The sequence below is a fragment of the Hemiscyllium ocellatum genome, chromosome 28 (genome assembly GCF_020745735.1).
Source record: "Hemiscyllium ocellatum isolate sHemOce1 chromosome 28, sHemOce1.pat.X.cur, whole genome shotgun sequence".
Classification (NCBI taxonomy): Eukaryota; Metazoa; Chordata; class Chondrichthyes; order Orectolobiformes; family Hemiscylliidae; genus Hemiscyllium; species Hemiscyllium ocellatum.
Genome location: NC_083428.1, coordinates 217932 through 231476, shown reverse-complemented (window position 1 = coordinate 231476; position 13545 = coordinate 217932). Strand labels below are relative to the sequence as shown.

At 43.9% G+C, this 13545-nt stretch overlaps 1 protein-coding gene across 1 annotated transcript in view; it reads left to right on the top strand.

The window, feature by feature from the left end:
- Positions 1–13545, top strand: part of mast3b (microtubule associated serine/threonine kinase 3b) — a 205244-nt gene that overhangs the window by 130709 nt on the left and 60990 nt on the right. Inside the window, exons 17-19 of the mRNA XM_060846498.1 lie at positions 3627–3749; positions 4459–4571; positions 10252–10376. Of these exons, the coding sequence (XP_060702481.1) occupies positions 3627–3749; positions 4459–4571; positions 10252–10376 (361 nt within the window). The remainder of the gene's footprint in view (positions 1–3626; positions 3750–4458; positions 4572–10251; positions 10377–13545) is intronic.

The window sequence follows — 13545 nt, the reverse complement described above, 5'->3', positions numbered from 1 at the left end:
AACGTGAATTTCACTTTGGAGGTTGGGTGTGATGGAGCTACCTCCTGCTCCATCTGAATAACCCATGATATGTATTTGTAGAGTATTCAGAGATTATAAATCCACTCCCTGCTCCTCACATGACCACAAGGAGCTTGGAGGCAGAAACACTTCCACAGTGGCTGGCATTCACTGGACTCTCCAAGACCAAAAAACCTCTCCTGAGCGTAGGGTGTCTGGACCTGTACTGAGTTCCACCAGGTGAGATAGACAATAGACAATAGACAACAGGTGCAGGAGTAGGCCATTCAGCCCTTCGAGCCTGCACTGCCATTCAATATGATCATGGCTGATCATTCCGAATTAGTATCCTCTTCCTGCCTTATCTCTATAACCGTTGATTCCACTATCTTTGAGAGCTCTATCCAACTCTTTCTTAATTGAGTCCAGAGACTGGACCTCCACTGCCCCCTGGGGCAGAGCATTCCACACAGCCACCACTCTCTGGGTGAAGAAGTTTCTCCTCATCTCTGTCCTAAATGGTCTACCCCGTATTTTTAAGCTGTGTCCTCTGGTTCGGCACTCACCCATCAGTGGAAACATGTTTCCTGCTGGCAGAGTGTCCAATCCTTTCATAATCTTATATGTCTCAAGCAGATCTCCTCTCAGTCTTCTAAACTCAAGGGTATACAAGCCCAGTCGCTTCAGTCTTTCAGTGTAAGGCAATCCTGCCATTCCAGGAATTGACCTCGTGAACCTACGCTGCACTCCCTCAATAGCCAGAATGTCTTTCCTCAAGTTTGGAGACCAAAACTGCACACAGTACTCCAGGTGTGGTCTCACCAGGGCCCTGTACAGCTGCAGAAGCACCTCTTTGCTTCTATACTCAATCCCTCTTCTTATGAAGGCCAGCATGCTATTAGCCTTCTTCACTACCTGCTGTACCTGCATGCTTACCTTCATTGACTAGTGTACAAGAACACCCAGATCTCTCTGTACTGCCCCTTTACCTAACTTAATTCCATTGAGGTAGTAATCTGCCTTCATGTTCTTGCCATCAAAGTGGATAACCATACATTTATCCACATTAAATTGCATCTGCCATGCATCTGCCCACTCACCTAACTTGTCCAGGTCACCCTGTAATCTCCTAAAATCCTCCCCACATTTCACGCTGCCACCCAGCTTTGTATCATCAGCAAATTTGCTAATGTTATTGCTGATACCATCTTCTATATCATTAACATATATTGTAAAAAGCTGCGGTCCCAGCACGGATCCCTGCGGTATCCCACTGGTCACTGCCTGCCATTCTGAAATGGAGCCGTTTATCACTACCTTTTGTTTCCTATCAGCCAACCAATTTTCAATCCAATCTAGTACCTTGCCCCCAATACCATGCGCCCTAATTTTACTCACTAACCTCCTGTGTGGGACTTTATCAATAGCTTTCTGAAAGTCCAGGTACACTATATCTACTGGATCTCCCTCGTCCATCTTCAGAGTTACATCCTCAAAAAATTCATGATTAGTCAAACATGATTTCCCCTTCATAAATCCATGCTGACTCTGTCCTATCCTGTTACTATGATCCAGATGTGTCGTAATTTCATCCTATATAATAGACTCCAGCATCTTTCCCCCCACTGAGGTTAGACTAACTGGTCTATAATTTCCTGCTTTCTCTCTCCCACCTTTCTTAAAAAGTGGTAGAACATTAGCCACCCTCCAATCCTCAGAAACCGACCCCGAATCTATCAAACTCTGGAAAATAATCACCAACGCATCCATGATTTCCCGAGCCACCTCCTTCAATACCCTGGGATGTAGACCATCAGGCCCCGGGGACTTATCAACCTTCAGACCTAACAGTTTCTCCAACATCAAATCCTGGCAAATATAGATCCCCTTAAGTTCAGGTCCTTCAGCCACTGTTACCTCATGGAGATTGCTTGTGTCTTCCCCAGTGAACGCAGATCTGAAGTACCCATTTAATTCTTCTGCCATTTCTTTGTTCCCTGTAATATCCCCTGTTTCTGTCTTCAAGGGCCCAATTTTAGTCCTAACTATTTTTTTGCCTTGCACATACTTAAAAAAGCTTTTACTATCCTCCTTTATATTATTAGCCAGTTTACCTTCGTACCTCATTTTTCCTCTGCGTATTTCCTTCTTAGTAATCCTCTGTTGCTCTTTAAAAGTTTCCCAGTCCTCTGTTTTCCCACTTATCTTTGCTATGTTATACTTTTTCTCTTTTAACTTTATATGTTTCTTAACTTCCCTCATCAGCCATGGCCGTCCATGCCTCCTCCTGGGATCTTTCTTCCTTTTAGGAATGAACTGATCCTGCAACTTCTGCATTATACACAGAAATACCCGCCATTGTTCCTCCACGGTCATTCCTGCTAAGGTATTGCACCATTGAACTTTGGCCAGCTCCTCCCTCATAGCTCCATAGTTCCCTTTATTCAACAGAAGTACTGTCACTTCCGACTGTACCTGCTCCCTCTCAAATTGCAGATTGAAGCTTAATGTATTATGGTCACTACTTCCCAATGGCTCCTTCACTTCGAGGTCTCTGACCAATTCTGGTTCGTTACACAATACCAGATCCAGAATTGCCTTCTCCCTGGTCGGCTCCAGCACCAGCTGTTCTAAGAATCCATCTCTGAGGCACTCCACAAAGTCTCTTTCTTGAGGTCCAATACCATCCTGATTCTCCCAGTCTACCTGCATGTTAAAATCCCCCATAACAACTGTAGTAACATCTTTGCGACAGACCAGTTTCAGCTCCTGATTCATCTTACATCCGACATCCAGACACCTGTTTGGGGGCCTGTAGATGACTCCCAAGAGGGTCTTTTTACCCTTAGTATTTCGCAGCTCTATCCACACTGACTCTACATCCCCTGACTCTAGGTCCCCCGGGCAAGGGACTGAATATCCTCCCTTACCAACAAGGCCACCCACCCCCTCTGCCCGTCAGTCTGTCCTTATGATAGCACGTGTAGCCTTGAATATTCATTTCCCAGGCCCTGTCCTCTTGAAGCCACGTCTCAGTTATCCCTACAATATCGTATCTGACAATTTCCAAAAGATCCTCAAGCTCATCCATCTTATGTCTAATGCTTCGTGCATTCATATATAGTATTTTTAATTTGTTACTGCTCTCACCCTTCCCATCAACCCCTATTTCACTCAACCTTACAGCATGATCCCTTTCTGAGTTTTCTGCCTCATTGATACTCTACAGCAAAACTCTACATATAACGTCTATCCTTCCTATATTGTTCCTCGTGAATTAAAGGTCACTATTTTATGATTATTTTTCATCAGGTCCATTAGCTTTTCAGGAGTTTTATAATTGGGGATTGGAATGGAGGGAAGGAGAATAGGATCAATGCAGGGGATGGAATGGGGGGATGGTTTGAGAAGGGAGATAGCATTGAATGGAGGATAGATTTTAAGGAGTGATGTGGTTGAATGGGGGATGGGATGGGATGAGGATGGGGATGGGATTGGCAGTGACAAAACTGAGGGGCATGGGTAAAAGGTGAAGGAATGGGATTGATGGGGGATGAGAGGATGGGATGAGAAGTGGGATTTACATTTGTGCTGCTTGATGATTTCTGACTGTTGTGCATTAACAGGAGGGGCCCAAGAGGTGAAACAGCACAATTTCTTCACTGACCTGGACTGGAGTGGATTACTGCGTCAGAAAGCAGAGTTCATTCCTCAACTGGAGTCTGAGGATGACACCAGCTACTTCGACAGTGAGTTCAAATTGAGAAGCTTAACATCCTCGGATATATAGTCCAAAAGAACAGTTCATTTCTGTGGGTGGCGTGTCACTATTGTGCTGGTCTGCCAGTCATTCCCAGAATCAAGTAACGATCATCAATGATCTAATGTCCAGCTCACTCCCATTGGCACTGGATCCACTGGTGATTTTCAGTGGCCACATGTCTAGTGATTACCATCAATTTAGAGAAGGCAGTGGTCTAGTGGTATTCTTGCTGGACTATTAATCCAGAGGCCCTGATAATGTTCTGGGGACCCCGGATTCAAATCCTGTCTTGGCAGATGGTCGAATTTGAAATCAATAACTATCTAGAACTAAGAATCCAATGATGATCATGAATCCATTGTTGATCAGTAAGAAAAACCTATCTGGTTCGCTAATGTTATTTAGGGAGGGAAGCTGCTGTCCTTACCTGGCCTGGCCTACATGGGACTGCAGACTCACAGCAATGTGGTTGACTCTTCACTGCCCTTGGGCAATTAGAGATGGGCAATAAATGCTGCACTATCCAGTGACGCCCTCATCATGAGAATAAATAAAGAGAAAAAAAAGTTCTTGAATATCTCAGTGGCTGGTGATTCTTTGATGTATTCAATGTTCCAAAATCTGGTGATTATCTCTATGTGGGTCCTATGCTGAGTGGGGAATGCATGTTGTACTTACTGTGTGTGTCCATGCAGCACGCTCAGAGAAATATCAACATTTGGCATCAGAAGAGGATGAAGACTCTAATGATGAAGAGTCATCTCTGGAGATCAGACAATTTTCATCCTGTTCACACCGATTCAGTAAGGTAGGACAAATTCAAAACAGGGCAGGTTTTGGAGAGTCAGGAGGTCAATATTGAGAAGGAAGATAATAGCCAAGTGGTATTGTAGTGTAATTTGAACTCAGTAAAATCTGGAATTAAGAATCTAATGATGACCATGAATCCATTGTCGATTGTTGGAAAAACCCATCTGGTTCACTAATGTCCTTTAGGGAAGGAAACTGCTGTCCTTACCTGGTCTGGCCTACATGTGACTCCAGACCTACAGCAATGTGGTTGACTCTTAACTGACCTCTGGGCAATTAAGGATACTCCATAAATGCTGGCCGAGCCAGTGATGTCTTTATCCCATGAATAAATTTTTAAAAATTCATCATGAAACTCATACCTTGACTTGACTTTCCAAAGTGCAAGACCTCATACTTATCTATATTTAACTCCATTTGCCATTTCTCAGCCCACTTCTCCAGCTGATTAAGGTGCTGCTGCAATTCCTGATAACCTTTCTGACAGTCAATGATTCTGCCTAGTTTAGCGTCATCTGCAAATTTAGTAGTCATGAGTTGTACGTTCTCATCCAAGTCATTGATATAGATAACAAACAGCAACGGGCCTAGCACTGACTCCTGAGGCACTCCACTAGTCACAGGCCCCCCCGTCTGACAAGTATCATTCCGCTATTACCCTCTGCTCCTACCAGCAACCCAATTGTATATCTAATTTACCAGCTGTCCCTGGATTCCATGTGATCCAGTCTACCATGTGGAACCTTATCAAAGGCATAGAACAGAGAACAGTACAGCGCAGTACAGATCGTTTGGCCCTCAATGTTGCACTAACCTGAGAAATCAATCTGAAACCCATCTATCTGACACTATTCCATTTTCATCCATATATTTATCTAATGACTATTTCAATGCCCTTAAAGTTAGCGAGTCAACTGCTGTTGTAGGCAGCGCATTCCATGCCCCTACTACTCTGAGTAAAGAAGGTACCTCTGACATCTTGTCTTATATCTATCACCCCTCAATTTAAAGCTATGTCCCTTCATGCTAGCCATCACCATCCGAGGAAAAAGGCTCTCACTGTCCACACTATCTAACCCTTTGATTATCTTATATGTTTCAATTAAGTCACCTCTCAACCTTCTTTTGTCTAACAAAAACAGCCTCAAGTCCCTCAGCCTTTCCTCATAAGATCTTCCCTCCATACCAGGCAACATCCCAGTAAATCTCCTCTGAACCCTTTCCAAAACTTCCATATCCTTCTTGCAATGTGGTGACCAGATCTGAACGTTATACTCCAAGTGCTGCTGCACCAGAGTTTTGTACAGCCGCAACATGACCTCATGGCTCTGAAACTCATTCCCTCTACCAAGAATAACTAACACACCGTATGCCTTCTTAACATCCCTATCAGCCTGGATGGCAACTTTCAGGGATCTATGTGCATAGACACCGAGATCTCTCTTCTCATCGACACTACCAAAAATCTTACCATTAGCCCAGAACTCTTTCTTCCTGTTGCTCCTTCTAAAATGAATCACTTCACACTGTTCTGCATTAAACTCCATTTGCCACCTCTCGGCCAGCTGTGCAGTTTATCTATGTCCCTCTGTAACTTGTAACATCCTTCAGCACTACCCACTACTCCACCAACGTAGTGTCATTCGCAAACTTACTAACCCGTCTGTCCACGCCCTCATCTAAGTCATTTATAAAAATGACAAACAGCAGTGGTCCCAAAACAGATCCTTCTGATACACCACTAGTAACTGAACACCAGGATGAACATTTCCCATCAATCAGCACCCTCTGGGCCTTACTGAAATCCATGTACAGAGGAACCTTGATTATCTAAATATCAATTATCCGAATATCGGGTTATCCGAAGGGGATCTCAAGGTCCCAATAGAAACATTATGTCAAAGGGCTGTTTCAACCCTGATCGTGACTTTTGTTTGCTGGTACAATGATTAAAAATGAACTCGGCTCACTGCTGCCAAGAACAGTCCTGGACAGTCCAGGCACCGTCTCCAAATTACTGACCTCCTGGCCCCCCCACCCCATCTCCCCACATTTTCCCTGGAGTTCTAGACAGGAGTGTACCCTAACACCCCCCCTTCCCCAGATAATCTCTCCAATATTGACCTGTACAGGGCAAAGGTGAAAGCTGTCAAAATGTTGCAGTAAAAAGTGGTGCATGAGGCTGTATGGGTGTGTGTATGTGTGTTATTTGGAGACCCATCCCCCAAAGGCAGCAGCAGTCTTACTGTTGGTGCCCATCCAGCTGCTCCAGGGGAGGGGGTGGGGGTCAGATGGTGGGTATGGGGTTGGGAGCAGACAGGGTTGGGAAGGGTGGGGGAGGGGAACGAGGTTGGAGGCGGATGGTGGGCGGAGTCTAGCATGCAGTGTGCTGCTGCCTTGTCTCCTGAACGGGAGCAGATGTCACAGAGAACCCTGAGCCCCAGAGGAAATCAATTAACCGAATAATCAGTTATCCAAACGAAATAGTGCCTGCTCATCTCGTTCGGATAATCGAGGATCCTCTGTAGATTACATCTACTGCCCCCCCCCACCCCCCCAACAACCTTCCTGGTCACTTCGTCAAACATTTCTATCAAATTTGTGAGTCATGATCTCCTACGCACAAAGCCATGTTAACTACTCTTAATCAAACCCTGTATTTCCAAATGTATGTTTATCTTATCTCTCAGAATTAGCTCAAGTAATCTACCTACCACTGATGTTAGGGTTACTGGTCCAAAGTTCTCAGGTTTTTCTTTTCATCCCTTCTTGAATAAGGACACAACATTTGCTACCCTCCAGTGATCCAGGTTCTCACCTGTGGCTAACGATGATGCAAGCATATCAGCCAGGCCCCTCCCCACAGTATTTTCTCTAGCCTCTTACAGGGCTCTTGGATATATTCTGGTCAGGACCTGGAGATTTATCCAGCTTCGTATATTCTAATACATCCAACACCACCTCAACTGTGATATGGACTGTCCTCAAGACATCACCACTAACTTCCCGAAGTTCTCAAGTCTTCATCTCCACGATAAACACAGAGGAGAAATATTCATTGTGGACCTCGCTCATCTTCTACGGTTCAACACATTCATGTACACTTTGCTCCTTGCAGGGTTCGATTCTCTCTGAGGGCATGTCACAATTTTCATGAGTCATCTTACTCTTCTTTACAATTGAACAAATTAAATTGGCAATAGCTGTCTCCAGTTTGAATTTGTATAGTGCACTCAGTCAGATTCTTTGAACAGTATATTCTCGAATCAAATTATAACTTAATCAGAGGGTTAGATTAGGTGGACAGTGACTGCCTTTTCCTTGGATGTTGGTGGCTTGCACAAGGGGGCATAACTTTAATTTGAGGGCTGATAGATATAGGACAGATGTCCGAGGTAGTACAGAGAATAGTAGGGGCATGGAATGGTCTGCCTGCAATAGTAGTAGACTCACCAACTTTAAGGGCATTTAAATAGTCATTGGGTATACTTGTGGATGAAAATGGAATAGTGTAGGATAAATGGGCATCAGATTGGTTTCACAGGTCGGTGCAAAATGGAGAGCTGAAGGGCCTGTACTGCGCTGTAATGTTATACATTCTGTGTTCTAAATGGGATCCAGGTGTAGTCAGACATGATTAATTCAGGACCTAATTGTAAGGGATTCTGTAGGCAGGAGTGACCAAAACATAATGGAATTTTGCATTCAGTTTGAATCTAAAAACATGGATTTTTAAAGACTTTAAACTTAAGTAAAGTAAATTACCAGAGGTATGAAGACTGAGTTGGCTGAGGGAGTTGGAAGGGGGGCATTAGATTATGAGGTAAAATGGTAGAACAACAGTAACAGACATTTATGAACGTAATTTTCTAAAGATCAATGAAGATAATCTTCCATTGAGGATGACAGATTTTGCCAGACAGATGCGCTGGCTTTGACGAAAGGAAGTTAACTGTGGTATCAAATTGAAAGGAAAGTCTCTTGATGCTGGAAACATTAGCGGTTGTTAGAAGGTTGGGAAAGGCCTTCAAACCAGCAAAGATAAATGGGGACAAAAGGGTAAAATTGGAGCATGACAGAAAAATAAGGAGGTATAAAATAAGAGCTTCTATGAGTGCATAAAAAAGAAAAGAGTAGCTAAAATGAGCATTGGTTCCTGAGCAGGTGCCTGTGGTTTTAATAACGGGAAATGAGGAGACAGCAAAGGATTGAAATATATATTTTGTATCCACCTTCACAATAGAAGGCACAGACAACCTCCAGAATTTTTAAAAATTCAAAAGCTAAAGCAGGGGTAAGAATTTAGAATGATCACCACCTTGACAGAAAATAAAATGGGAAAATAAAATGACAAGTTTCAAGATGCATGCCAGAAATGTGCTAAAGACCTGACACAGTCCCTTCCAAACCCACAATCACTTTTATCTAGAAGGACAAGGGCAGTTGATACAGGGGAACAGCACCCACTGCATGTTCCCTTCTGAGCCACTCACCCTATATATGGAACTATATTCCTGTTCCCTCAGTGTAGTTGGGTCAAAATCCTGGAACTCCCTCCCTAACAGCATTGAGGGTCAACGTATGACACATGGACTGCAGCAATTCAAAAGGCAGTTCACCGTCATTTTGTCAAGGGAAACTAGGGATGGGCATTAAATGGTGGTCCAGTCAGTGATGCCAAGTTCCACAAATGAATAAGTAAAGGTTCCTTGAGCAAGATGGCCTGAATCCAGGGTCTTAAAGGAAACAGCTACAGATGGAGTGAATGGATTGGTTATAATTTTTCAAAGTTCCCACACCTCCCTTCAAGACAAAGAGACAGTGACCAATAAATTATAAACTAGTTAGCAGAACATCTTTCCTTGAGATAATGGTGGAGTCTATTGTTAAAAGAGGTGATAGCTGTAGTGATTGTAATGAAGTCAGCTAGCTGGACCTTATAGAATATGAGTTCCCTGATTGGCACTGTTAACTTACAATTAAGGAATCCTGGCTGACAGTTAAATACAACAGGAGTCTCAGATATTCTGGTACTATGAGAGCTGACTCTGAATCGGGAACACCAGAGTCAAGGACTCTGCATGAATAAATAAAGGGTAACTTGGCAACAAGATACCAGCCTCTGTGGAGTTACTTCAGTAGCAAGACAGTTAGAAAATACAGAATCAGGCAGTGTTGACATGGTACCCTTCTCAAGGATGATAGGGACAGGCAGTAAATGCTGTCCAGCCAGCAAGATTTGAGTGTCATGAATAAATTTTAAAAAATTAATCGTGATCCAATTGAAGGCAGAGAAGTTTATCCTCCTCCTGCTTCTATTTCTGTTTTGTTCTGATGAAATGCTGCAGTGTTGTAGGGTCAATGCTGAGGCAGAGAGTGAGGCACTATTGGTGAGCCAGCCCTGAAGCAATAAAGTCTTTAATGACATGAGATATTCATTTTGGGGTTCTGATGGGTGTTAATTTTACTTGCCAACCCAAGCTTTCCTCCCATCATTGGCCATATCCTAACCCAACCAATGGAGAAAGTATGGATCATTCCATTGCTGCTATAAGGCTTTAATTGCTACCAAATTTCATATTTGTAAATTCTGTGGCAGCACAAATCTTATGACTTAATTCCAGTTCCAGTGGTTTAATTTTCATAAGTTGTGTTTTTATTCCTCGTTCATGTTCCAGGTTTACAATAGCTCTGAGCATCTGGCAGCTCTCTCCAGCCTAAGCACCTCATCAGCAGAGTGCAGCCAGAGTGAGGAACGAGGAGAGCAACACAGTCCAAAGCACTCACTAAACACAAGCCCCGGGTAAGTAAGAAACCGCTGACAGTCCTGAGTCCTTTGGTTCAGTGTTGTGCTGTGTTCTGGTCAAATACCCAAACTTACTGTGGTTTAGATGATGAGACCTTGGAAGTAAGCTTCAACTCCAATCAGCAGGGATTAGCATCATACTGCCCACTCAAACACCCAACAGTCAGCTGCTGAGAGCGAGCAAGGAAAGAAAACTGCCTCTGACTCAGGGTCAAAGGGTCTGAATGAAAATGGTACACACACACAGCATGAACCTGAGGTGGAGGCAGGGAGCTTCACTGTCCACAAACACCGCAGCATGTACTGAGTGTTATTCCTGTGACAGATTAGGAAAATTCTATTGGTTGTCAAAGCAGGTTTCAGAGGAATTTTGTCCACTATTAGTTCTGTTTCTTATGTATGTTTATTAGTGGCAGGAAGCTCCATTATACATAGAACATAGAACATAGAAAAGTACAACACAGAATAGGCCCTTTGGCCCACGATGTTGTGCCGAGGATTATTACTAATCTAAAATAAAATAATCTAACTATGCTCAACTCACTGCTCTCCATGTGCATGTCCAGCAGTCACTTAGATGTCCCCAATGACTCTGCTTCCACCGTCACCACTGGCAATGCATTCCATGCATTCACAACTCTCTGCGTAAATAACCTAACTCTGACGTCTCATCTATACCTTTCTCCTAATATCTTCAAACTATGACATCTTGTGCCAGTCAATCCTGCCCTGGGGAAACATCTCTGGCTATTGACACTATCCATGCCTCTCATTACCTTGTACACTTCGATCAGGTCACCTCTCTTCCTCCTTCTCTCCAGAGACAAAAGTCTGAGCTTATTCAACCCTTCTTCATAAGGCAAGCCCTCCAGTCCAGACAGCATCCTGGTAAACTTTCTTTGCACCCTCTCCAAAGCCTCTGTATCTTTCCTATAGTAGGGCGACCAGAACTGGACACAATATTCCAAGTGTGGTCTCACCAGGGATTTGTAGAGCTGCAACAAAACCTCGCGGCCCTTAAATTCAATCCCCCTGTTAATGAAAGCCAAAACACCATACGCTTTCTTAACAATCCTATCCACTTGGATGGCAACTTTGAGGGATCTATGTACTTGCACACCCAGATCCCTCAGTTCCCCCACACTGCCAAGAATCTTGTCTTTAATCCTATATTCAGCATTTGAGTTTGACCTTCCAAAATGCATCACTTCGCATTTATCCAGGTTGAACTCCATCTGCCATTTCTCAGCCCATCTCTGCATTCTGTCTATGTCGCGCTGCAGCCTGCAGCAGCCCTCTATATTGTCAACGGCACCTCCAACCTTTTGTGTCATCTGCAAATTTACTAACCCACCCCTCAACCTCCTCATCCAAGTCATTTATAAAAACTGAAAGAGCAGAAGCCCAAGAGGTCCCTGTGGGACCCCACTCACCACTGATCTCCAGGCAGAATAATTTCCATCTACAACCACTCTCTGCCTTCTGTCAGCCAACTAATTCTGAATCCAGATAGCCAAATCTCACTGTATCCCATACTTCCTGACTATATGAATGAGCCTACATGGGGATCCCTATCAAGTACCTTGCTGAAGTCCATATACACCACATTCACTGCTCGACCATCGTTGATCTGTCTTGTCACCTCCTTAAAGAACTCAATAAGATTTGTGAGGCATGACCTGCCCTTCACGAAGCCATGCTGTCTGCTTTTAATCTCGCTATGCTTTTCCAAATAGTCATAAATCCTATTTCTCAGAATTCTTTCCAAAACATTGCTGACACAGGTGTGAGACTGACTGGTCTGTAATTGCCAGAGATTTCCGTATTGCCCTCCTTGAAGAGAGGAACAACATTCGCCTCCCTCCAATTCTCTGGTAAAACTCCCATGGAGAGTGAGGAAACAAAGATCTTCGCCAGTGGCTTAGCAACCTGCTTTCTTGCTTCCCGGAGCAGCCTGGGATAAATCTGGTCTAGCCATGGGGACTTATCAATCTTAAGGTTTGCCAAAATTTCCAGCACATCAACTTCATCAATCTTGATCTGGTCAAGCCTGTATCCCAGCTCCTCAAAGTTCTCATTCACAACAAGGTCCCTTTCCTTAGTGAAAACTGAAAGAAAAAACACATTTAGGACTTCCCCTATCTGTTAAGGCTCCACACACAAGTTCCTACGCTATCCCTGACCGGCCCTACCTTCTCCCTGATCATTCTCTTATTCCTCACATATGATTAAAATGCCTTTGGGTTCTCCCTAATCCTTCTTGCCGAGCCTTTTTCATGTCTCCTCCTGGCTCTCCTCAGTCTATTTCTGAGCTCCTTTCTAGCAAACCTGTAATCCTCTGAAGCTGTGCTAGATCCTTGCTTCCTCCACCTTACGTGAGGTGCCTTCTTTTGACGAGAAGGCTCCTTAATCATATCCCTTCTTACCATCTCAGAGGAACAAATTAGTGCATCACTCACAACAACTGCTCCTTAAATAGTCTCCACATGTCTGCTGTGCCCTTTCTGTGGAACAATTGCCCCCAATCTGTACTTCCCAACTCCTGACTGATAGTGTCATAATTTCCTTTACCCCAATTAAATATCTTCCTTCGGTAACTGCTCCTTTCCCTCTCCAAGGCTATGATAAATGTGAGGCAGTTTTGGTCACTGTCACCAAAGTGTTTTCCCGTTGCGAGATCCGACACCTGTCCTGGCTCGTTGCCAAGCACCAAATCCAAAATGGCCTCTTCCCTCGTCGGGCTGTCGACATACTGAGTAAGGAAACCCTCCTGAACACACCTGACAAAAACGGCTCCATCCAAACCATCTGCACTCAGGAGATATGGGGAAAGTTGAAGTCACCCGTAACAACAACCCTGCTACATGTGCATTTTTCCAAAATCTGCCGGCCTATGAGTTCTTCAATCTCCCTACTGCTATTAGGGGGTCTGTAGAAAATCCCCAATGAGGTGGCTGCTCCCTCGCTGTTCCAAACTTCCACCCATACTGACTCAGTCGACAAATCTTCCTCAACAACCTTTGATTCTGTAGCTGTGATACACTCTCTGATTAACACTGCTACACCCCCTCCCTGTTCTTTTTAAATGTTCTAAACCCTGGAACATCTAGCAACCATTCCTGCCTCTTTGAAACGCACATCTCCATTATGGCCACAACATCATAAT